This window comes from Psittacula echo (assembly GCF_963264785.1).
Source record: "Psittacula echo genome assembly, chromosome: 7".
In the NCBI taxonomy this organism is placed as follows: Eukaryota; Metazoa; Chordata; class Aves; order Psittaciformes; family Psittacidae; genus Psittacula; species Psittacula echo.
Genome location: NC_137740.1, coordinates 58,026,601 through 58,052,775, shown reverse-complemented (window position 1 = coordinate 58,052,775; position 26,175 = coordinate 58,026,601). Strand labels below are relative to the sequence as shown.

Genomic DNA, 26,175 nt, shown 5'->3' with positions numbered 1-26,175 from the left:
TATGCACGCTGGCTTCAATTCCTCCAACAAACTCCTTCAATTTTCCCAACAAGCAAAGAAACCTGCCAACCTAGAACTCTGCTCCATCCCCTTCCCACCTGAGGAAGCAGACAGCCCCCTCTGCTCCCACTATTTGCTCTAACAGAACGAATACCCACCCTAACCTGTCCTCACCTCCGCCTCGGCAGCGTTTTAATCACACAAACGCCCTGGAAGAGGTTTCTCTGTTTAAAAACGCGCGGGGCAGGGAGGGGCCGCGTCTCTTTGCCCCTGAGGTGAGCTCCCCCCTGCGGCCTCGTTCTGACAGGACACCGAGGTGAACGGCGCCTCCATTTCCCGGCGCGCCTCGGGGCGGCAGGAAGGGAAGGGGCGTGTGTGTAAGATGGCGGCGTTCAGCGCGTCGGTCCCCGCGCGGCTATGGCGGGCGGCGCGGGCTTTGTGGGGCTGTCGCGCCCGGCGGGGGCTCGGCCAGGACGCGGCGGCCGCGGGCGGTACGTGAGGGAAGAAGGGATGGGAACAGGGATACCCCACCGGGTTCTGTCTCGTTGCGGGTACCCTTCATGGTGATCTGGGGAGGGCGGGAGGAGGAGTAAGGGGCTGCTGTGGGTCTTTAACGGGAGGGAATAGCATGGCAGGGGCTTCCCGCCCGCCGGGTTAACAGGAGTGTGAAATGCTCCTGCAGGAGGACAAGCCGCCAAGCCTGCCTTCACGGATGAAGCGGTTCAGAATCTGCTGTACAAGATGACAGGGCTCAACCTGCATAAGGTGTTTAGGCCAGTGAAGAAGGAACTTAAGCCACCCACATACAAGCTGATGACAGAAGCTCAGCTGGAAGAGGTAGGCTGCCCCGCTTCGTGTTGATACAAGTTTTGGGTTTAGCAAAAAGCTGGTAGTGGTCTTGTAACAGTTTGTGTTTGTGCTTCCTTTAATGCTGCTGTTGACAACATTTAGGTTTCTTTACTTGTTTCCTAGAATTGTAGAATCAATGAGGTTGGAAAAGATCCTTAAAATCATCAAGCCCAGCCGTTCTGCAGCACTGACAAGGTCACCACTGCCCTGGGCAGCCTGTTCCAATGCCTGACCACACTTTCAGGGAAGGAACTGCGCATAGTATCCAGGTCCCTCAGCCGTCCCCCATCACACTGTGCTCCAGGCCCTGCACCAGCTCCATTGCCCTTCTCTGGCCCCGCTCCAGCACCTCAACGTCTCCTGTAGTGAGGGGCCCAGAGCTGAGCACAGGGTTCGAGGTGCGGCCTCACCAGTGCCAGCACAGGGAGATGATCACTGCCCTGGCCCTGCCGCTGCACTGGTGCTGTTGGTTTCTTGGCTGCCTGGGCACAAGCTGCTCATGTTCAGCTCCATCAGTTAGCACCCTCAGGTCCTTTTCCATGAGCAATTTCCAGCCATTCTTCCCTAAGCCTGGAGCATTTAGGTTTTGTGCAAATCAGTGTTTCTCCACTTTAAATAGTCAGTTTTATTTATACAAATTTTCTTGATTTATCATGGAATATGAAAGGAAATCAGATGTGTTTTTTGTTTTCTTGAGTAACAGGTTTTCTTAATTATCCTCTTTCCCTAAACTGTTGGCTGTGGTTTATGCTTTGGAGGAAATTTGCCATGATGAAATAACGGAAATAAACATGGCGTTTGCAGTAGTATATATAGATTTTTGTTTAGGAACTTTCTCCAGCAGTTTGCCCAAGCTACAGCAGTGCTGTGTTGTTCAGTTATGATTCATCTACCTGCAGATTGAATTAGTGTCTCACTTCTCATGTTTATCCAAAAATTGTATGTTAGCTTTTTACTTAATTGTAAAATTTAACTATTCCTTTTCCAAGGCCACAAGAAAAGCCATTGAGGAAGCTAAAGAAAGACTAATCATGCCCCCTGTTTTGGATGAAAGAGAGCCAATTGATGATGTCTTAGCAGAAGACAAATTACTTGAAGGAACTGAAACTACAAAATATGTCTTTACAGATCTAACTTACTCTGTTCCCCATCGTGTAAGTAACAGTGTATTCTTTCAAGACCTTACCATTCTTAATTTCAAAATAACCTTTAGGTTTGAATAAAGTAGAGTTCTGTTAGTTTGTAAAAAGTCTGAGGAGTTGCAAGTTCAGTCTGGTACAAGGTTCAGTCTGGTACAAAGAAATGCATTTCTAAATGCTTGTTTATGACTGATAGTGACTGACATTCCAGTACTCAAAAGCAGTCTTGGTGGGGGCTGTGGGGTAATTGGTTAATTATTTCAAAAGCAGATGCTTGTGGTGTGCTGGGCATGCTCCTCCACACTTCATAGAATCTTTCTGTGGAACCGGATTGCTTACTACTGGGCATAGACCAAAAGATGGAGTTACTTCACAGTGGCAAAGGAAAACTGAGTAAGTGATAAAGTAAATTCTCAGGAAAGCTGTGAAGAAACAGTTGTCAAATAGAATTATAGAGCATAGGGGTAAAGATTGCTTTGTTTAATGAAACATCAGATTGTTTGAGGTGCCAATAGTAAGAGACTGGAAAATTTCTTAAGAAGTAGTTATGATTCTCAGAAGTCTCCATGGTTCAAACATGCATATGGTGATAATACCGTGAAATGAATTGCCCAGTCTCCCAGGCTGGAGAAAGGAAGACTTCCCCCTGGTTGTAGAGGGTTGGGTTAGGGATAGGTTAGTCAGTCTTAACGCCCATACATCCATTGGCCCTGATGGGATGCACCCACAAGTAGTGAGGAAGCTGACAGATGTTGTTGCTCTGCTGCTTTCCATCATCTTCGAAAGATCATGGAGAACAGGAGAGGTGCCTGATGACTGGAGGAAGGCCTGTGTTACTCCCAACTTCAAAAAGGGCAAGGAGGAGGACCCAGGAAACTACCGGCCAGTCAGCCTCACCTCCATCCCTGGAAGGGAGATGGAACAGGTCATTCTGGAGGTCATCACTAAGCATCTAGAACAAAAGAAGGTCGTCAAGAGTAGTCAGCATGGATTCACCAAGGGTAAATCTTGCTTGACTAATCTAATAGCCTTTTATGATGACATGGCAAGATGGGTTGACAGAGGAGAGCAGTGGATTATATCTACCTCAACTTCAGCAAGGCTTTTGACACTGTCTCCCACAACATCCTCATAGGTAAGCTTCGGAAATGTGGATGGAATGGGAATGAATGGACAGTGAGGTGGATTGAGAATTGGCTGAATGGCAGAGTTCAAAGGGTCATGATCATGAGAGTAGAATTCAGTTAAAGGCCTGTAGTCAGTTGAACTAGATGATCTCCAGAGATCCTTTCCAACCCTAGAGAATTGTGTGATTCTGATCTACTACACCATCTGAGAACTCTCTCCAGGTACTTGCTATTTATTCTTGTGCTGCAGTGTATTGAAAACTTCATCATTCCAACAGACTTTCCTGTGTGCTGCCTAAATCAAATATGCTTGTGAAGAGATACAAGTGTGGGTTTTTTACTCTTTTTTTTTTTTTTTTTGCACTTGCCCTTACTTGATTCTAACATCTACCTCTGAAACAGTTGGAAAAGCCTGAGACTCTTCCCTTCTTAGCTTAGGATGTGTTACTAAGTGCATCAGTCAGGCTGGCAGCAACACTGACTCTCACTATTAGTTAGGTTATCTACATAAACTTTACAGAGTTGTAGCTCTCAGTGTGGGTGCATGCAGTTATGTCACACAGTAAAATTAAGGTGAAAATGTAGCTCTTGATGAGCAGTTATCAAGGGAGAAATGATACATCTAGCACATAGCATCAATCAACTAGAAACTGGTGCTTTTAGTGTGAGTTTAGGTAGAGAAGGACTTTGGCAAAGTAAGAATCTTTTTGCAATGGTTCTGGCTACAGAGAGAGCAGACTTTGGGAGATGATGCTTTTTTTTACCTTCTTCTCAGGAACGTTTCATTGTTGTTAGAGAACCAAATGGTGTGTTACGCAAAGCAACTTGGGAGGAGCGAGACAGAATGATACAGATATTCTTCCCACAAGAAGGGCGCAGAGTTATTCCCCCAGTGCTATTCAAGGATGAACACCTTGGGGTAAGATCTTTGGGTCTGGAAACTGATGATTTTTACTTAACTGTGCTCGGACAGTGAAGCTGTGCTAGATGGACAGAGTAACTCTGAGTAAACCCGTCTGCTGTTTGGTTTTAAGCTGCTTGAATTCTCTTGAACTGCTTTCTCTTGATTGCTTATCATTGAAACTTCGTTAAAATACTTGTAATGAAGTTTCAGTTTTAGGGCAAAGTAAATCCTGGGTAGGTGCAAATATTCTGTCATACCAGAAATCCACATCTAACTTGTTCTGCTTTGATGAAATCACATGCTTAATCTGAAAAATTCAGGGGAAAAGAAATCAAAGAAACATTAATACAATGCCATTAAAGCAGTTCCTTTAGTCTTACTCATTTTGGTTCGTGATTAAGGGGGGGGTGCTCAGTGTAAATGTTGCCTAGAACAGAAATGTTGTGGCTGTTGTTTTGATTTTGGAGCATTGGAATGGTGTGATTCAGGATCTAGTCCTAAATTTGAACTGTTGTTTTAGACCGTATTTCAGCAAGACCGTCATGAGGATGTCCTCAACTTGTGCATTGCTCAGTTTGAGCCAGATTCAGCTGACTATATCAGAGTGAGTTAACTTTCCTTTTTTCTAGGAAAAATAAATAGCATTCATGAATAACTTAAGGGTTTGTTCTATAACCATGTCCTGGTTTCCCACAGCAGTAACCATCAGCATTATCTGCGCATCAAAGGTGCTGTTCACGTGTGTTCTTTTTTCCCTGTATAGATTACCTGTTATCTTTTTTACTTTTTTCCTGTAGAAAAGTAACCCTGGATTCTGTGTAAGTAATTTCCACAGTATACAAAGAACTACAGATGCATAAAAATAGCCCTTATGTAGTGGGGGTTTGGTATCAAACCAGAAGTTATGATAATGCCTGTGACCACAGTCAGAGCTGTGCTCACTCAAGTCACGCTGACTGCTGCACTGGGATATGAAAGAACAGGGTAGATAATGGATCAAAGTGCACCTGAGAGCACTGTATTATTTTTGACAAAGACCAGGTAGAAAAAATACCGTTCTTCAGAAAAACTTGTATCTAGTTTAAATCTAGCTACTGGTGAATAGGTTAATATACACACTTGCCTTTAAAATGTTTCTTCTCTTTAAACTGTAGTAATTCCTCAAGGCTCTTGAGAATGTAACTTCTATTAAGCAATTTTCAAGTCCCTTTTCCTCCAAGTAAAATTTCACCTCTTTGCTCTAGTATTTTTCTCCTTAAGGGAGAGATTACAACTTGACAGCAGTGAAGATTCAGAGGATATGTCCCTCCCTTACCAGATTTTTAGAACATAGCTAGTATATAGCTTTCTCCTAACATAAAGATGTCTACACCTAAGTATCAAGAATTTAGGTTATCCCAGTGTTACCTTGAATTATAACATGTATAAAGCTTTAGTGTTGCATGGTTCAGCCTGTGGCTTACTCCTGCACATTAGGGAGGAAATAGAAACTCAGAGATGTAGAGGGGAGAAACTGTCATCCAGCTCCAGTTACGCTGATGAGACTGCAAACTTTTCTATGTATAGGTTCATCATCGGACATACGATGACATTGAGAAACATGCCAAATACGACCTGCTCCGTTCAACAAGACACTTTGGAGGCATGGTATGGTATCTAGTCAACAGAAAGAAAACGGATGGCTTACTAATAGATATGATCAACAGAGACTTGTAAGTGGTGTTTGTCACTTATTAATTCTGGTTATCTTAACAGAAACAACAAGTACTAGTATTTGAAAACACAGTATTTCTCTAACATATAATAAGTTTTCATTTGCATGAAATCTTAGGCTAGCTGTAACTTTTAGTTAAATAGGTGTTGAAGCACCATACCAGCTCTGGCCAGGGCTGATCTTAAAGCCTAACAATTTTCTTGGCTTTTAAGATTGGCACACCCTTTTCTTCCTTTTTTAACCCTCCTGTTGAAGTTGGAAGCTTTCAACAGGTGGTCAGATCTTACTTTTAAACTCAAGGATAAGAAGCAATACAGAAAAGTTCCAGTTTTAGAATCAAATTGTTAAAGGAAAAATTGAAATGTGTGGACAATTAACATTACTGGACTTTGGAGCATCTTTACCTACCACCCACTTCTGGCTAATGCTTGCATTTATGTAAAACATCTGTTCAAGTTCTAAATGCAGCTGAGGGCTGAGGTGTCACAAGATTTCTACTACTTCATCTGTAAAACATGCTAGTTACTGCAGTCCATGTTAACAAGTTTCTGCAGTTATTCTGCTAAATACTTGTTACTGGGTAATTAATTGTATTTCACAGAGATTTCAGCTTAATTAAGCATCAGGCTTAAACTGCAGTATGGCCATGTTTAAGTACCTTACCTGGTGGGTGTTGATGCTCGCATGCTTCTAGTCTGCCTTCTCCTGAAGAGGTTGCCTTTGCAATAGATGGGAGCCTGTTGAGCTAGATGTCCCAATTAGCATATAGCCAGTGAAAGCAGTTTAAGAAAGCCTGTGGTGTGCGAAGTACACTTTCTTTAAGTCCTCTTAAGTATTGAGAGAAAGCTGTTACTACAAGTAAGCCTTTATTTGTTTAGGCTGGATGATGCTACAAGTTTAATTACACTGTATCACATGCTTCATCCTGAATGTCCATCAGCAAAAGAAGCTAAGGAAGGGAAGCTTCAAGGAGTGGATCTGATCAAGGTATGCTTTTCCACTTGAGGATTATGTAAATACATAAAGCTTCTAAACAGCAAAAGTTGAGTTAGTAGTCTAATTTCTCCTTAAGAAGTGGGTACTTAACTAGAACTGTTACACATGCTGGTTTGTTGGGGGGTTTGTGCCATTTTTTAAACTGTATATAGCTGCTCTAGGATTTGGGTTGTCACTGGCTGATGTACCACTGGAATGATGAAATACCATTATTCAGGGATGCTCTTAATTGTACATTGTCTCTCCTGTCACATTTGCAGGCATTTGCAAAAACCGAATCACAGAGAGAAGGCTATATACAATTGGCCCTCCAGGCTTATGCAGAAGCTATGGCTACTTCTACAGCCTCCTGAAATCAACCTTTCTTCCTCACAAGTTTTAAGTCTGTTTATAAACATTCTCTGTACAGGATTCCACAATAAATACTTCAAACAACTCACTGTTCTAGCACTTCTTTTACTGATGCATGTATGGAAGAATCAGTAGAGCAGCTTGTATTAGCAAAAGTTTAGCAGTCGTCATGACTTCAGCTTTGAAGTGATATTATACCTTGTGTTAAAACTGACTCTTGAAGCTCAAGAATTGCCCACAAGTCATTTTAATTATTGAGGTTCAGGGTCTGCAGAAGCTGCTTTAGGGAGGTGTCTAACACCCTATCTTACATGTTACTGGTGTGGTATAGAGTTTAGCTAAAAGTGTCTGGAATAGTAACTGAGCTACTGTTTTTAACAGACACAAACTAAAAAGCACACTGAAGAAATAACAGAGTGTAAATGTTAAGTGAGGTTAAAATAGTAATGATTGGCTAAAATGCTCCCATTAGAAATATTTGCAACACAAAGTACTGAAGCTCAGTTATGAATAGTAGAATTGCTCATAATAGGAGAACTCAGGAATAGAATGGGTAAAATGGTTTTATTGAACTGTTTAGTAAGTGATTTTTCAGTATGCACCGGAGCAGGCCTACATCTTTAATTTTCAAAATACAGGAAGCTGATTCTTTTTTTAGAACTGCGGGGTCCACTCTTCTTTCTACATGTACATGGTCCATTGGCAAGATAAAAACCAAATTAACTTTAAGCACACAACCCTCAGATCTTCATTTCCTTGTTCGGAGTAATGGATTTGGTCATCTAAAAAGTATGTTCACTCATCTAAGATCTCTTCATCCAGATTGATGTCTGTGGTATCAATGTCCTCCAGGTCCAAGTTATCCAAGTCATCTTCTAAGTCAAGGAGGGTCTAGGTAAACAGAAGTCTAGATTAAGTGGATGCTAATATGGTTACATGTTCTCCAGTTTGTACCATGTATTTACACATTCTGCAGAAACTAACAGCAGCAGTTGGCTGGAATAGGCATGTCAGAATAAGCTGAAGAGGGAAGCTACCTTCTTGGTAAGAAAGCACCTCACAGATATAACTTTCTACCATGTTCTGACTAACTGTTAAGAGCTGGTCTGCTTTACTGTGTACAGCTTCTACATACAGGATGGGATTATACACTGTACTTGTTCCAAGCTGTCTGGGTCTATTAATGCAGAGAGTGACATTTTCCAGTAGCTTGATGTAATCACATTATCAGTTGGAGTGTTTTATGTAAAATGAGTTTAGTGCTTGCTCATGAAAATAAATCCTGGTACCTTGTGGTCTTTCGTTGGAAGTAGATCAGAACTCTGTAAAACTGTCTTCATCACATCTTGTTTAGGAGATGGAGCTGGTTCTTCAGCTTTCCTCTAATGAAAAAGAGATTCCTCAAGTTGTTTTAACAAAAGCAAGAAAACAGCAGCAGACTTATAACCTCCCCTGCCCTTTTGGTTCTTTTTCAGAGATCCCCACAGTAATTGTTGAACCACTTCTTCACAGCCTTTAAGCGTTCTAGACTGCTTCCCCGCCTAGTTTATTTAAAGCAGTTGATGATGGGACTGATACAACAAAGACAACCTTCAGAAACCATCAGTTAAATTACAAATACTAAAGTGCTGTTAGAAAGAAAAGTGATTTTCAAGGTCCTCAGCAGTAAAGAGATAAGGCTATTTGAGACTGTCACAGCAGTTCTAAGCAAAGGCAGTCAATCTCTGTTCTGTGGCTGGGCTTTGTGTTCCATGGCCTGTATGGTTTAACACTTACCCTTCTCTTCACTGCTGCACAAGTTTGATCTTAATATAAGTGATCAACAATGGCAGTATTCAATTAGCTGTATTTTGATTAATTAACTCCCACAAAGCTTCCCATATTCATACAGCCTCAGCTGTAAGAGACACCTGCTGTTTCAAGGACTTCAATGCAATCATTAGTTGAATGCAAAGATATTCTGACATCAATGGTCTTGTTTTCAGCTTCTAATGCAAACTAGCTCCAATCTGCTTTAGACAACTTGTGCAATGCTATTTCTTTATGTTCTTTAACAAATGCGCACACAAGTTTGATTGTGCTGTAGTGATACTTGTTGTGATACAAAAAACACACAGACACTAAAGGCAAGTTAAATTCTAACTACACTTAGCTAAAGTAAGCTAACTGTCACTCAAGTTTCGTAGAGCACTTCCTGAGTTAAAAGATGGAGACAGAACGGAGAGTTGTGACTTCTGTTTCTCCCTATTTCCACTGCAGTTCTTTTAGAGGTTTATAGCCTCAAAGAGCTGTGCCAACACCGCTGTCTTTAACAAGCTCTCACATTCTGATTTTCATATTCAAATGTAAAGTATATTTGAGAAGACATTCCTAGGCAGTTAGATATGGAATAGTCTTACTCCATAACCACACACTAGCAAAGAACATTAAACATTTTTAATTCCTGTAATATGCAAGAGTTGCCAGGTTCCAAATACAGAGCTTTAAGAAAGCTAGCAGCAGGGGAAGCAGAATTTGAATGTGCAGCCGAAACTGGTTTTCTGCAGGATAAATTCAGTGGTAAGATGCTGTGATTACACATACTAACAAAAGATGGCGCAAGTAACCACACAAAAGAAAAAACTGGAGTCAAGAAGTCATCAGGAGTTAGAGAAGTAGATTAAGAGCCTGAAACAAAAGAACACAGAGCTCAGCTGCAGTGCTTACAAGTCAAGCCACTAAGAGCAGTGATATGTTCATTAGTGGCACAATATTCTCCAGGGCACATGTTACTGTACAACAGCAAAGTTGTTCTTTCTTTGAATTCATCACCTAGTAGTAACACTGACCTCAGATGCCATTACTCCAGAAGGCTGAAATCCTTTTGCTTCTTCAAGTAAGTTTCTTTCTTCATTTGGCTACAAGTAAGAAAACCAAAACACAGGGTCATGGAATGTCTGAGTGGTTACACTGACCTGCTTAAAGCTGATTTTACATAGCACCAAGTGGTGCTCTTCTGGAGACAAGAAGAACTCCCATTTCTTACTCACAGTGACAAGGGGATATTCCCTGGCTGGCCGCAAGTCAGCAAGACTTTGTTTAACATATTCCTCAGCAACAAAAGCTTCCTTTAGTCCAGGGAAAAGATTCTCATACTCTGTAGGATCAGCGAGGGACTCTGCAGCTTTCTGATTGACTTTAGAAAGATTCTCCCGCCACAGTTTAACTACCCTGGAGATGCAAACAGTAGCTGTTACATACAGCTAGATTGGACAATACTACTCATGCTCTGCATGTGCTTTAGAAGTTACCTTGAAACTTGGCTTGGCAAATATGTTCGTGCAAGAAAAGCAGCTTCTGGGAGACGCCCGGTTTTAATCAGGAGTTCCAAACAGGAGTCGAGCCTAGAAGGTTTTGAAATGCGATTTTAAGACTTCTTTTTTATGTAAGATTAGCTCTTTATCCCATTGAAGTGCTTTCCATTCAGTTTTTTCAAGTAACAGCCGCCGTAAAATAACATCAGCTTCTCTGTACCTGCTACAATCTTTCTCCATGAAGTTTTAAGTTAGCTGTAGCTAAGAATTTAAAGGACCTGAGGAGGTTCTTTGTACTTGGGAAAGCAGAACACAACTATCTTCATCTCTTGCTTGCTACTTACTTTCCCTGCAAGAAATAGCTCATAAACGCCACGTTATTCTTGCCATCCTTTTCAGCTCCTTCAGCTAACTTATTCACCATGTTAGCATTTCCTGAAGCTGTAGCCAGGAGCAGCAGTCCTCCGTAGTCTTGTGCATGGTGGAGACACTCCTGGGCTAAGCCAAACTGGCATTTACTAATGGCAAGCTCAGCAAGTTGCTTCCACTTCTGTTCCGACTAATGGTACAAAAAGGGGAGAGGGAGGGCAAGAAAAAGAGAGACAAAAAATAACCCTCACATTTCTGAGCAGCATTTAAAGACTTCAGAACATCCACCATAAAATATAAGTTTACTTGTGAAGGTGCTATATCCCATCATTAAACTTGTCTTCTCTTTCAGATACTATGTTTGCTGCAGCTTCACAGCATGATACAGCAAGTTTTATCATTACACAGCTATAACATTACATCAAATAACAGTTTTTCATTAAGCATTGAGGGAGGAGGTAGGAATAACGTAGGCAATTTAAACAGTAACAACTCCCAAGTTAAGCTTCAGAATATAAGAAAGGCATTTGTGTCTGTAACTAAGTTAACATGCTTTATCACTTTATTGTTTGACAACACAAACTGAGAGATCAACCCTCTGAATAAGAGCTATGGGACAAATCTCTGCCTGTCAACCTTCCCGGTGCTTCAGTCTAAGTCTGCCAAGGCTGAAACAAAGGCCAGGAGGCTTTCAGTCCTGTCACCCCTCCTCTCACTGTTAAATAGTGGAGATTAAGTCCTGATTCTTGGTTCACGTTTTGTTTTCTCCAGAAGTTCCTGCAGTTTTCTGAGCAAATAAAATTTCTTCTGCCTCCATCCCGCAGCTGAGATAGCTCTGATTTACAAACAGAAGAGCTTCATTGAGGAAGCTGGAGGCATTTATACAGCGTTTAAGCAGCAGTACCGCACCCCCATGTACATTTGTCTTTTATTACAAGGCCTCTTCAGATTCATAATACTCAGAACTAGTATGAATCACCAAATCCAATATGTTTACCTCTGCTTCCACTGCAAGCTGATAGGCTATTTTTAATTCTCCAAGTTGAAGAGCAAGTTCAAAACGATGCTCTGGATCTGTGGATACTGCAAGAGCTTGTTGCTTGAAGCCCTAAAACCAAAAATTAGACAACAAGGCTCAAACACATATTTTAACAGAAACCCTCTAACAGAAGGTTACAGTATTCTCAAACGCATATCATTAACCAAAATTTACGCTTACAGCTAACATAACTGGGATTTGCTTAACAAACTCAATTAGAAACGTGGATAAATCCATTTATTAAGTTTTGGATAACCAAGAAGTAGTTTTCTTGCCTGTTTTTCAAGAAAATGTGCAACTCTGGTTCTCTGTTCTTTCGGAATGGTGGGAAGGACTTTGTCAGCCATACTGAAGTCTCTTCTCATCACAGCCGTTTGATATTCCAGTACGGAGACCAGCAAAGAGTAGCTAACAATGTTTAGCTCTTTATCACCCAAATAAAGTCGGTTGTCCTTAGGGATATACCCCAAAAGATACATCGTTCTGAAACAAAACAAAGAATATTCATTTTGAACAGATCCACTATCAAACAGTCTATAGAAAATAACCCAGTAGCTCTTTGATAGCAAGAACACTCACATAAAAAGGTTCACTTTTACGATTCATATACTTCCACCTAACACTGCAGTTTCCCTCCACAATCCCACTACTGCCACATATTAGCATGACACATAAGAAAGAGTATTAACGCACAACACAGGAGACAAGGTCACCTTCCCATAACTACACTGAGAGAATGTTTAACACAATCCCAGGCACAGCTACAGGTTGGGCAGAGAAGAGATTCAGAGCAGCCCTGCAGAGAAGGACTTGGGGGTGTTGGTCGATGAAAAAATGAACATGAGCCGGCTTCAGTGTGCGCTCACAGCCCAGAAAGCCAACTGTATCCTGGGCTGCATCAAGAGGAGCGTGACCAGCAGGTCGAAGGAGGTGATCCTGCCCCTCTACTCTGCTCTCGTGAGACCTCACTTGGAGTATTGTGTGCAGTTCTGGTGTCCTCAACATAAAAAGGACATGGAACTGTTGGAACAAGTCCAGAGGAGGGCCACGAGGATGATCAGGGGACTGGAGCACCTCCCGTATGGAGACAGGCTGAGAAAGTTGGGGCTGTTCAGCCTGGAGAAGAGAAGGCTGCGTGGAGACCTCCTAGCAGTCTTCCATTATCTGAAGGGGGCTACAAGGATGCTGGGGATGGACTCTTCATCAGGGACTGTAGTGACAGGACAAGGGGTAACAGGTTCAAACTTAAACAGGGGAAGTTTATATTAGATATAAGGAAGAAATTCTTTACTGAGAGGGTGGTGAGGCACTGGAATGGGTTGCCCAGAGAGGTTGTGAATGCTCCATCCTTGGTGGTGTTCAAGGCCAGGTTGGACAGAGCCTTGGGTGGCATGGTTTAGTGTGGGGTGTCCCTGCCCATGGCAGGGGGGTTGGAACTAGATGATATTAAGGTCCTTTCCAACCCTAACTGTTCTATGATTCTACTGCTTACAACCCAAAGCAACAACTCACCTGTCTAAATGGGCAATGGTGACAATTTCTCCTCCAACATAGTAGTTGAGTCTGTTCACAGAACTGGTGTAAATAAAGCAGTCACCTACCCACAAGCCTGTTTTCACAATCTCCTGGATCTCACCAAGAACCTGCAAATTAAGTTTGATTTAATTAGATACATAAAAAGGGACTTTTAGACAGCAGTAAGACTATTGCACTTTCAAATTGAATTTAATATTCTATACTTAACAGTTGCAAAAATAAGTTTAGATACAGATTAGAAGTATATAAATGCTTTCAGTTTTACACAAATGCTGCAAACATAAGACATTTCTACCTAAATTCATAACTAAGCCAATTATAAATCTAGGAAACAAGCACCAAGCTAAGCATTAAGCAACATAATCAAAGACAATTTTCCTTCTGGAATGCTTTGCTGACATTTCACAGCATGATTTTTTTTTCCACTTCTCAAATATCAGTAACATTTCAAAATATGAAAATTGCAGAGAAAGTTTAAGCTCTGAAAACACAGTACCCAAACGTGTTGTATAAATAACCTTTATAACTCTGTGAGAACAGTAAACAGATGTCCAACGAGAAATGCAGGCACAAAGGTCTGTCATACTGGGATTCAAACAGGGATGCTGTCACTAAGGAACCAAAGTGAAACGATTAACCGTGTTCCCTCAGGAGCATGTGTACCATGTGGTACTTGGTGTCCTAGAAACTAAAATTTATTAGGACTACAGTAAGGACTAAATCTGTTTCCATGATAGAATCACAGACTGGTTTGGGCTGGAAATGACCTGAAGATCATTGACTTGCAATCCCCTGCCCCAGGCAGGGACACCTTCCACTAGACCAAGTTGTTCCAAGTCCTGTCCAACCCGAACACTGCCACGGATGGGACATTTACCACTTCTCTGGGCAGCCTCTGCCAGTGCCTCACCACCCTCACCGTGAAGAGCTTCTTCCTTTCATCTAACCTGAACTTCCTCTGTTTAAGTTTAAATGCATTACTACTTGTCTTATTACTATAGTCCCTGATGAAGAGTCTTTCTCCAGCATCCTTGTAGGCCCCCTTCAGATACTTGAAGGCTGCACTAATCCTATTCCATTTTTTTTAAACATAAGGTACCTCAAAAGCATCTTCAATTCCATCTTCAGTGACACCTTCATGTGTTTCTTGGGCTGCTGCAACTTTTTCGGATAGGTATTTCAGAATGAAGAATGACTCTTCTGTAGCAATGCAGACGAGCTCACCCGAGTCAGACCAGAAAATCTGCATTGTCAGAGTCAACAACAGCACCGGTTTAGAGACTCCAGGTTAAGAACGGAGGATGTATGAATTAAAACATACTACCTCTAACAAAAGATTTATGACCAGAGAAGCCAACACATACAGGGATTATTTTCCCTTTCTGCTACATGACCAAGAAACTGAAGTTATTACTTCATCGTTAGCTCGGCTTCAATCAAGAAAAATCATCAGTCTAGTAAAAAAAAGTGCGATCAGTAAACACAGAGAGGTGAGTATCTTCATTCACATCTAGAAACTTACGTGTTTGGGCTGAATTTCAATCCTGCGAATCAATTCTGTGTTTTCCCAATCATAGAAAGCCAAACCATTAACAGATCTGACCCCCAACAGGAAGCCACCATAGATGCCTGCAAGAAAATGAAGGTGGATGAAATCCATGCTGTACAAAAAACACACCAACATATCTATACTGAAAGGTAAATTCTTACCTTCTGCTCCAAAATCAGGTTTGAAGGACTTCTTCTCTTTGAAATTTTTAAATATCTTTACAACACTGTTGCTCTCCCTGATTGCGTATCTAAAGAGAGATTGCATTGTAAAAGAAACAACCAAAACCACACAACCTCAGGCAGCATTCAGCTTCCAAAGCAGCAAATTACTACAATCATAAGCTGCTACGAAATAACTGCCTTTGATTTATCTTCAATAATTACAGGAGTGCTGGAAATAAGAAATTTTAAAGTAGGAAAGTTACTGAGAGTTCATTAACCCCACAGGTTTTAGTCTTCAGGCCAGTGTGGTTTGTACAACCTTAATACTAGCAGCAGCAAGTTAATGTAATACAAAGATGAGCAACTGCAACACTTACTCTGAAGAATCATGTGCCCACACAAACTCCTGTGCAGAACCAAAGCTCTTGTTTCTCAAAGCCATAGCTGTGTAGATGATGTATTCACCGTCACCGCACACTACTACAAACCTAGAGCACAAGACAGATGCATTTGTCAGATACCTGTGTTCAGTTCAACAGGCATAATCAAGTAGATAAATGATTTGAAAAGTCAAAGGCCCCTAGACCAATATAATCACTGCTCATGCAGACACAATAAAAGAGCTTTGTATATTGCAAAAATGTCACAGAACTGGATTTTGCTCTGCAGCTACTTCCTATTCCCTCTTCTTTCTTGTTTCCACTGAGCAGTTCTTGTACCTTGGATCCCTTTACCTTTTCTTTTATCTGTTAACAAAAGACAATTCAAGAGAAATGACAAAATTATGGGGTTTGCTGCTATTACCTCATACATTGTGTTTGCATGCTTCTTCCTCTATCTACAGTGTCCAACTTGTCTGTTCAAGTGGTGAGCTCTTACAGGTGAAGCCCATTACCCTGATGTTACAGTGCCTGGGACTGACACACCTCTCTTTCACCAGCCACCAGCACACATGCAACTAATATCTTTCATTCAAAAAGGTTTCCAGTATGAAAGAACAAAGAAAAAAAAAAAAAAAAGGAATAATAAATGTCAAAAGTATTTTGTTCTTAAATCTATTACCGTCCGTTGGGGTTGTGCTGAATTGTCTGAGGGTAGATTTCACAGCTCCCCATGTCCTTTACAGCCAGTGGCAATCTTTCTCCATCTTTGATTTCAGCATCGCCCATAGCTTTCAAGTTGGCCTGTTGGACTTCTGAATGTTTAGCCCAAATAATTTTTCCATTTGCATCCATGGACATGGCAGGCTCTTCACGACCAAGCTAGGAAGTGTAGCATAACAACTGAGCAGATGCAGAAAATACATTGAGTTTCTTTTCAGCTGAACACATGTATAGACAGAACAGTTTGGGTCGGAAGGGACCTTAAGATCCTCTAGTTCCAACCCCTCCCCCCCCAAGGACTCCTCACCCTAGACCATGTCACCCAGTCTAGTTAAATGACCTGCCTCTGTCTGAAAATGCCAAGTAAAATGCCACATTTTCAGTGTTTTACATGTCATCAAAACAGAAATCCCTTGCTCTATACACAGGACAGTGACAAATCACCATTTCTCATTTCAAATCATTAACTGTACCTTAACAATAATGCTGCCTTCGTCGTACCCCAATGCCACATTATTGGATCCTCTTAAACTGGCCACACACCACACTCTCTCCATGCCATAGTTGAGGGTACTTTCCAGGCGGTAAGTGCTTGAATGCCAAATACGCACAGTTCCTAGAGGAAAAGGAAACACGTGCCTTTTATCACCCAGTGCGAGGGCAGGAGGTGTGCAGCCACAACACAAGGAGAGTTCTCCCTTAAGTCCCTCCCCTATCCCCTATCAGAAAACACAAAATTACCATCTTCTGAGCCTGTGATAATGATAGGCAATTCAGGATGGAAGCTGACACAGGACACATTCTGAGCATGTCCTTCTAGAGTCTGCACACAGGTTTTATTCTGGAAAAATAAGAATAGGAAGCACAGGTAAAGATGATAAACACATTGCTACCTTTTTACCTTCCATTTGTGAAAAAGAAGTAAAGATCTCCCCCCAGATCCAAAGTTTACCTGAAAACATATTTCTCTAGATCTCTTCCAATAACATTTATTTCTAAGATGCTCAAACAATAGCATGAATATATTAAAAACTATGATTGTATTCAGCTAATTTCTCCTCCCCAGAAGAAGATATTAATTTCCCGTGGCACAGTTGTTTTCCTCTATTTTCAGATGTGTTTCTGCCTAGAAGATATGCTTTTCTCAGAGCTATGCAGCACAACAGATTAAAGGAAGATAGAAAGCTGAGTTAACTGCCAAAAAAAACCATCCGGGCAAAACATCTGAATCTAATTACAAGTGAAGACACATCTGATATTGTATTTTTTGAAACTATTTATTCACACTGTTGTGAAAGGAAGGTCTATTCTGCTTGAGACAACTCGGATTAGACAACATGATGTCTACAAATGTACATGGTGGCAAAACTGAAGCATCATTATGCAAGAGTCATTACTGTACTCCATACTTGAACAGCAGTAGCTTTATCTTCTGAACTTGGGTTTACTCTAGGGCAGCATGCTTTAACAGCCAGAAAGTACTACTAATAAACTTTCTCTTGCCCTTCTGGCCCTTCATGCACTTATGCACAGGAAGAACTTAAGAGTTCTAGGTTCCAGCAACAGATCGGAATCCCTGGATCCAAGCTCCCTTTCTTGTAAGGCACTCAAAGAAGTCACCTCATGACGCCTGCAAACTGTCAAGTAGAAGTACATGCATGTCTCTGCATGCACACGTGTGCCTATGGAAATGTGCATAGGATGAAAAAGGAGAGGGAAGGGAACAGAGAAAAAGGAGGAATAAAAAAGGATAGAAAGAGTTGATACATTAACAAAATTTACATCTGAATGTAGAAGAGGAGCAATTTAACCCACCAAAGAGAGCAGCTCAAAATGCAGGATTACTACTTTAGAAGAAAAATCCCTAATGTTAATAATGGCAACTTTATTTCAGATTTAATTCTTCAAATTAACTTTGAAGTTATTGCACAGCAGCTTTTCTCAAGGGTTAATTCTTTTTTTTTTTTCTTTTTATTTACATACAAGTCATTAGATATTTCATCCTTACTTCCTTCTTTCCAAGGAAAAATGAGGCAAAATCTGTTTGTGCATTCAAGTACTTTCTCTCTTTTTCTATTTGTCCACTAATGGTTTTGCTTTGGCAATCTGCATGAAAGTTTATGAAGGGCTGAAGATGTACCTGGTAGTCCCAGATCTTAACCAATCGGTCATCTGCGCCTGAAATGAGGTACGGCTTGTCTCCTCCACTGTAATAGTCAATGCAGTTCACTCCTTTCTCATGGCCTTCCAAGGTAAAGTTGGGTGAAGAAGAGCCAAGCTGCCACACCTGCCCAGAAAAAAAGTGCATGTAGTTCTTAAGTCTTTTGCATTCAGGCCAACCTTGACAAACGCAGCAGGTATTCAGATGTACTCTACAATTCCAAAGACACAGTTGTTTTCCTAAGTGAGGAACCCAAACTACTGGTTATCAAATGACCAATCCTTCTCCCACCATGGACAAAAAAGACATGCTGATCTGAGGTGTGAGCACTCAAAACAACATAAAATCATGTAAGACACTGCTTGTTAGAAGTAGTATCTATTTATGAAATTGACTAATAGACATAGAAAAAGCAATCAGCAATTTGTGCATACACAGGTTGCTCCCAACTGTGTCCTGAATTGTGTTCTTTCCAGTTACATTAAATAAATGACAAATCTCATGCTAAATGAGGACTCAATTGATCAAGTCCAATTGTAGATACACTGCTATTTCCCCACGATTATCACATCAAATCAACATTTATAAACACCTCATCTCAGCATCTGAGAATATATGAAATGATACCTGGCCAACATACTGGGAATTTCTATGAAAGTGAGGAAGTCTCACTGCTCAGACGCCTCTAAACCTATAGTTCCAGATACTTAAATACAGTTTCACAGCAAGTGAGACTCATCAGGGTCTACCATGAGAAGGCTAAATACACCTTCGTAAACAATTCAATAAACAAACCAAAGCATGAAAATAATGGGAGAAACCTTTTAAGTGGCAGTTAAGATGCTTCACTGAATGACTTAGTAGGTGCACAGAAACCTGACCAACATTCAGGTCTTTGTTCAGGAAAAATTCTACTATTGCACCTTCTTTTAAGAATTCCGACCCATTGTCCATATATTATTATTGGTTTGTGTGCTCTGATATTTACTTACTGATGAAAAGAAAAAACCCCAAACCAAAAACAAAGTTACAGCTTCTCTACCTTGATTGTCCTGTCCAAAGAGGCACTGGCAAACTGATTATTGTCTTTTGGGTTTATGACAATCTGCATGACATAATGTGTGTGTCCTTCAAACACCTGAGAACAAGACCACTTTTTATCCCAGTCCCAGAGTTTAATGAGCATGTCATCTGAAAAAGAGATAAAAACCAACAACCAAGCTTCAGTTAGTTTAATATATTCCAATACTTACCTTCTTCAGCTACAGAATCCTTAACACATTAAAAGGCTCACTCATCCCTGCTCCCGTGAAAGGAGGCATTACTAATACCCAATGTATTTTTCACCTGTAAGATTACCAGTCCCTCCTTGCAGGAGGACCACCAGGAGTACAAGTTCCGCAAATAGATTGTCCAGTAAAATAGTGATAAAACTAAATAAGCAATAAATCTGTCTTAAAAAGGGGAGATTAAGAAAGAATATTTAGTTATTGAATTATTAATCTTAAAATACTGGGCAGATATTCAGGAATTCAACCTGTGCTTTGTTGTGCAGCACCTACTCTGATGAGCACTAAGGAATAGAAAGCAGAGATAAACAAGCACCCTAGTACCTTTATTTGAAGTGTAAATATATTAGCTTCAACAGTGAAAGATAGAAATATATAGTGCATCTGATTAACAAGGTTCTCTGCATTCTTGCAGAGCTCTGACTGTATTAGTAACGTTTCCAGGAATGAAAAGGCCTGAGTTACATGATGCAGATGTTCCTGGGCAAGATTTATTGGGATACTGTGATCTTCCAATCATGCATCATATTGATCACCTCAAATAAGATAGCTCAGTAGTTCTTGGGGAATAAAGATGCACGTTATCTGCTGCTGCAAGTCAGATGGCCAGCTGAAAACACAATCCAAACCTTTATATAATTTTTTTAAGCAGAACTTCAGTGCAGCAAACTCTCAAATAATTAGCACAGGTATTAAGCAACAGGGTTCTTCAGTCTTCCCTGACAAGAACATAAGCTGCTACATTTTAAGTTATAAAGTACAGATGGTATACCATTAAAAAAACATGAATGGATCTGGCAAACAAATAACATGAAGTGACAACTGTCACATTTGCTACTTGCTCGAGGATTCCTGTTTCAGCAGAAAGAGGAAAAAGCATGCAACCCCTCACTAGACAGAAAATAAAAGCCTAAAAATAGCTGGTTAATAGATATACAAATATATCAAAGAACTCTTACCGCTGCTTGTCAATATGAAAGGCTGTGTGGGATGCACTGCGATACAACGAATGTAATCTGAATGGGCCTCAAACATGTGAACTCTTTCCAAGGTGTTATAATTAAAAACTCTGATTTGCATGTCATCCTGTGAAAGGGAAGAAAACCCACCTTTAAATAGGAGTCTGTATAATACACCTTATGATCAATGCAGGGTAGCTATAAAACAATATATTCTACCATTGAAGAGCCTCTAACAACAAAATGCTTCAGAAAATGTGTATTGTGTACACTGCTAATGATACAAAGCATGCTTTGATTCAGAAGTCTATAAATTACCCAGTCCTATTCCAGGACATTTAAGAAATGGAAAAGACTTCAACTAAATTTTCAAATTAAAAGGTGTATTAAAAACAGTATTTTGATTTAAAATTAAGGAAAAGTGCAAAAATGCTTTTAGAATTATTGCTTCATAGGAAAATGAAGTTCTTCAACATAAAAATTTACAGTTTAATACTGTGGGGCCAGGAGGAACAAAGTTGTAGCTCCAAGTCAAGTGGAAAGGTGATTTCAACTTTATTTTCTCAAGTTGAGCTTTATTTGGGGGGTAAGGACTGGATATCTTTCTATGTCTCATACAGTAGTATTAAAAGCAGTATTCCCAAACCTTGAAAATAAAAATAAAATTGGAGAACAATCTGACAACGAATAAAACACCAGGTAAAACCTCTATTTTACCACGTGACCATGACTTACAAGGCCATTGGATGAAATGCAACTTTGTGATAAACTGTATATTACTTGTTTTATCTAAAGCATTTACTTTGCCTCTCACACACACACCTGTTTAAGCAGCAACACCCACAGAAAATACTTCCAGAACAGCAGAAAAGGAGAATTATGTTCTTTTGAGACCAGCCTATCAGTATAATGAACATGGAACACATAGAACAAGCAATGACTGATGGCACTATTTCATAGTCACTGACTAAGACTCAGCCAGCCCTGTTGCTGAGAGCAGCTGTCTTGCCCTTTCCTTACCACTTCTTGTTACAGCAGTGCAGGCTCCCATGGGAAAGCAAGGACACATAACGCTGCACACTGAACCAGATCAAGAAACTGATCCTGGTGAAATGAACTGATTAAAAATAAAAATGGAGACTAAACTTCATCAGTTGCTAATCCAGTTCCCATGCAGATATTTGAACTCATGTGAAGCCAAAGAGACAGTGTTGTACTTCTTGGGAAGCAGTGCTAACTTGTGTATGCCTGAAGTAACTGCAGCACACCAGCATAAGACAATGAAATGACAGCAATTTTTTTTACTCTGTGTCTAAGGCAGAAGACTAGAAACAAATTAGAGATGAAAATTTTAGACATTACCTCAAGTTAGACAAAACCCACTCATTCCATCAAGGAAGATGCATTACCAAGATTAGAACAAAACTATTCCACTCAAGGTAGACTCATGGAATAAAAGCAGAGGATTTTTCCAGGGGTAAGTAAAACAAACAAACAAAAAAATAAAACAAACAAACAAAAAATACTACCAAGAACAAAAGTAGAAAGAAACTTCTAAGTCATCTTACCCAGGATAGTCAACAGTTTCATGTTAGTTGAAGTACCACTAATATTGAGTCAAAATTGGGTGCTGAGTGTGTTCCAGTAATAGTCAGATCTAGATCTAACTTGCACTATATGCAGAATTAGCAAACATGTTAGGCTGCCTTCCTTTCAAACAGAAAGCTTAAGTTTCTGAGCTTACTTCAACAGCAAAATTTTTGGGAAAGCGTAGCAAAATATACCTTTCTTTTCTACAAATTCCAATCAAATCATATTATTATGTGGTCCACTAAGGAACAGCATGAAAATAAACTGGACAAAGTACTACTCCATATGGAAAGCTCAAGACAGCAATAGCTTACAGCTCCTGTAACAACCCAGTTCTTCCTTGCCACGAATTTGGCAGCTCTCACTGGTAGGTCACACACTTCAAACGTCTTCACCAGAGTCTAAAAATAAAGAGAACAAGTTCATAGCACTGGAGAAAATATCATACTTAATATGCTTGGGTTTTTTACTATGTTTTATTATGTTGTATTTGGCTACTCTCCAGGAATCCTGTAACGCTACATGCACACTTTTCAACAGGAACACACCTTTCCAAAAAAGGAGGTACTTGCCTCTTCTTTTAACATCTTTATGCTCTCCACTCATTCTTAACCCAAACCCACTTCTGAATGGTTGTGCAGCTGCTGCTCAGCTGTACTTGATAGGTAAATGTCTATCAGTTACTACAACCTACACAAATACAGATGGTAGGGACAAGCCAGGGACACCTAACCTTTCAGAAGGAAAGGTATTCATTTGCAAGGAATCCGCAAAGGAGATAAATCTTGACAAATACATTTTTAGGAAAGAAAACATTATTAAAGTCACAGCTAAAGATATTCCTTGTCTACTATTACAGTCACTTTTGCAGTAAGACACTGGAGACTGTAGTCAATTGACAACAGCGATTTAAGAATCTTCTTGTGCATCTAGTATTGAAAACTAGAATTGATACATCAGTCAGTTATGAAGACGTTATAATATGGGAAAACCAAAATCATCACCTGTGTTTCATGGTTCCAAACACAGACACTGCCATTGTAAAGGCTAGCCAACATCCATGGTTCCGTGGGATGCAAGTCTACACTCTTCACCCGGTCAGACCGAGCTGTTAGCTTCCGTTTTATATCAAGTCGGAGAGGCTAGAGGGGGAAAGAAATGAGAATACCAGGTTATCCCACACAAAACTGACAGAGAAATATGATGGAGGAAGGAAAGCTGAAGTTAAACCTTAAAATAGAAGGACTCAATCCTCCTTTTCAAGCAGACAGATTCTTTTCTATCCATCTGCTTATTTGTTTTTTGAAGGGGTTTCTGGAACATCACATCCCCACCAATGGCAACAGGCCAATTTGATTAACTTTTGTGAAATTCAGATTTTTTTCATATTGTATAAAGTATCTTCATCACAGCCAAAACAGAAGAATGCACTGCACATCTTCGCTGTGTCCCTGAAGTACCAAAGCAAAGCAAAGCGAATTTGCTCCTAATACAACCGACAGCAAATCAATCCTTCTCCTACTTCACCTGAAAAACAGGTGGAAAAGCCAGTTATCACAAGCTACCACAACATCTGCCCATCATAAATTTATTTCTATAATTCCAATATTAAGTTTCAGAATGCAACACTACATTGTAAACACTGCAAAAGGGAAAGTTTTAAGTCTTTCCCTTATAAAGAAGGCTTTCACCTTCATCAATGGCAACGTAAAGCTGGAGTATTTTAAAGACATGAAGTACAGCAAAGTGATTTTCTAAAATATTTGAGGCATTATAGATTCATTTAGACATTCAAAGACTGTTCAGCTCATTTAATGCTGCTGGCATTTTAGCTCAGAGAACTTAACGGGTAGTATCTGACCAAAGAATGCTATGCATGTAGGGGTGGAATAAACTTAGTAAAACCTGCAGTTACGTACATTAGACATTGCAAGAATAAAAAGATATCTAATTATCACGTAGCATCTGTAACTTATGAACATGACATCTGAAATCTGAACTGTTGACAAGGGCTTGTAGCAACAGGACACAGGGAATGGCTTTAAACTGACAGAGGGGAGACTGAGATCAGACATTAGGAAGAAATTCTTTCCTGTGAGGGTGCTGAGGCACTGGCACAGGGTGCCCAGAGGAGCTGTGGCTGCCCCATCCCTGGCAGTGTTCAAGGCCAGGTTGGACGGGACTTGGATCTAGTGGAAGGTGTCCATGCCCGTGGCAGGGGTTGGAGCTTTAAGGTCCCTTCCAAACAAAATCATTCTTGACAGTAGAGAATGAACTTGTGATTTACTTCTCCTGCCATACATACTAGAAAAGTAGGCAAGGTAATCACACATGATTCTGTGCTTACCCTTGAAACTTACTACTAAGGACCACACTACTGCTGACCTAAGAGGTTAACTGCAACACGTACTCGAAACACTTTTACACCCGTTAGGACAGCTTGATGAATACCACACTAGTAACACAGCCCAAAGGATTTGCTCTGCGAGTACAACCACAGGGATGCTGGAGAACCTTCAAATACTTTCTTCTTATTGAGTCGTATAACTTAAATCACAGAAAGCATCACAGGTTCTTCAGGTACTACGGGAAGAGGGAAGCCTGCGTCAAAGAGCCTGTCCTGCCCAGAGCCAAGCCCACCTCAAGCAGGCAGGGCCCCGACATCTCCAGGCCCGGCTCCCCACCGGCCCTGGCATCCCCCGAAGCCTCCTCGCTTCCTATTCCCCTCATGGGCCTGGCTCCGTGGCCGCCCTTCGCCTCTCCTCACGGACCCACACTCACCATGGCCCCGCGTCCGCGCCGCCCGCTGAGGTGTCGTTGCGGACCGGTTAGGCTCCAATCCGACGACGTGGAGCTTCCGGGCCCGCAGCTATCGCGAGAGCCACGCCGGCAGCCGGAGGTCCTCGCGAGAAGAAAGCGGCCCCGTGGGATGCCGGGTTATGTAGTCCACGCCTGCGCACTAGGCTTTTTTTGCAGGCATGCTGGGAGTTGTAGTTTTGGCGCGTAGGAGCGGTGAGGGGGCTGTGAGGGGCTGGGTGGAGTGGCCTTTGCTGTGCCTATGCATGGTGTTTGGCGCGACCTCAGGCCTCCCCGTTGGGTAATTAATGGTGATGATGTGGTAATTAATGGTGATGGTGATGAGGATGAGCAGCTGTGCCCCGTTGTGAGTGACCAAGGGAAGAGACGGGCCCTCTGACTGCCCTTGCCTGTGCAGTGTGGTGTCTCAGTGTGCACCATGATGGCCGCGTTGGTGAGAGGCGTCAGGCCGTCAGTGAAGAGTGTGACACGGCCCTGAACCAAACTGCGGAAAGGAGCCTGGCTTGCCTCTCACTCAGTAAGAAAGACACAAGCCTGAAGATTGTGTGGATGTGGAAGGCTGTGTTTTTCCTCTTAATCTACCTGTCAGCCAAAGTGAGAAGTCCTCTAACTTCAAACATGACCTATTAGAGTCATTAGAAAACCAGGTTTTCCCAACACTGAGAATATGAGGTTTTTGGAAGGATTGAAACACAACCACTGCTGAGAAAATTTCACCTAGACCTGCTGTAGGATTGAATTATAAATTGGAACCCCTTCATTGTAAGAAGGAGAGGAATAACATGGAGGATGTTAGAATTCGCTGGGGTTCGGTTAAAGAAAATACTCCTTTTGATACAAGTGTTCATCTGGAGATTAGGAGCCCCATGTGCTCCATCCTACAACACAGTAGGAAGGATTTGATTGCCCTGGAGCATTTACAAGAGACAGAAACAAACAAAAGGGTGACAGAGAGATTACTTCAACTCCTGTTACTTTCACTCCAGAGAAGACAGTAAAGACAGATACTTAAAATCTGAAGCAACTCAAACCCGTGAAGATAAGTGAGATGAGAAATGCATGAACCAAGAAAAGGGGCACAGTGTTGTCAATTGTTATAGGTGAGTTTAGACTTTCATTTTACTTTAAGGCTTTCTTTTCACTTTGAATTCATTATATTAATGATGGCAGAATAATGTTGAAACATTTCAGTACAGAATTTCAGGATCTAGAATCTGGATAAGATT

General features: G+C 41.0%; 2 protein-coding genes across 4 annotated transcripts; one reads left to right on the top strand and one right to left on the bottom strand.

Annotated features, from left to right (window-relative positions):
* Positions 1–368: 368 nt before the first annotated feature.
* MRPS22 (mitochondrial ribosomal protein S22) lies at positions 369–7,228 on the top strand. Its single transcript, XM_080624305.1, has 8 exons — positions 369–491; positions 683–837; positions 1,839–2,003; positions 3,891–4,034; positions 4,540–4,623; positions 5,586–5,731; positions 6,612–6,720; positions 6,990–7,228. Exons 1-8 carry the CDS (start codon positions 383–385, stop codon positions 7,080–7,082), a joined length of 1,005 nt encoding a protein of 334 aa, XP_080480431.1. The 5' UTR covers positions 369–382; the 3' UTR covers positions 7,083–7,228.
* Positions 7,229–7,625: 397 nt separating this feature from the next.
* Positions 7,626–25,002, bottom strand: COPB2 (COPI coat complex subunit beta 2). Of its 3 annotated transcripts, XM_080623140.1 has the most exons (22): positions 24,914–25,002; positions 23,137–23,274; positions 22,447–22,533; positions 20,543–20,669; positions 19,337–19,485; positions 18,274–18,420; positions 16,875–16,974; positions 16,607–16,749; positions 16,093–16,292; positions 15,408–15,518; positions 15,028–15,116; positions 14,840–14,946; positions 14,417–14,560; positions 13,294–13,424; positions 12,057–12,264; positions 11,740–11,850; positions 10,718–10,932; positions 10,371–10,463; positions 10,110–10,290; positions 9,909–9,977; positions 8,370–8,462; positions 7,626–7,971 (listed from the first exon to the last, which is right to left on the bottom strand). In XM_080623140.1, the coding sequence occupies exons 1-22, from the start codon at positions 24,914–24,916 to the stop codon at positions 7,876–7,878; spliced, it is 2,742 nt and encodes a 913-aa protein (XP_080479266.1). In that variant the 5' UTR covers positions 24,917–25,002; the 3' UTR covers positions 7,626–7,875. The 3 variants fall into 3 exon arrangements, with proteins under 3 accessions (XP_080479266.1, XP_080479267.1, XP_080479268.1); XM_080623141.1 differs by lacking the exons at positions 20,543–20,669; positions 23,137–23,274; positions 24,914–25,002 and having other exon boundaries at positions 22,447–22,520; XM_080623142.1 differs by lacking the exons at positions 7,626–7,971; positions 8,370–8,462; positions 9,909–9,977 and having other exon boundaries at positions 10,164–10,285.
* Between the last annotated feature and the right edge of the window lie 1,173 nt (positions 25,003–26,175).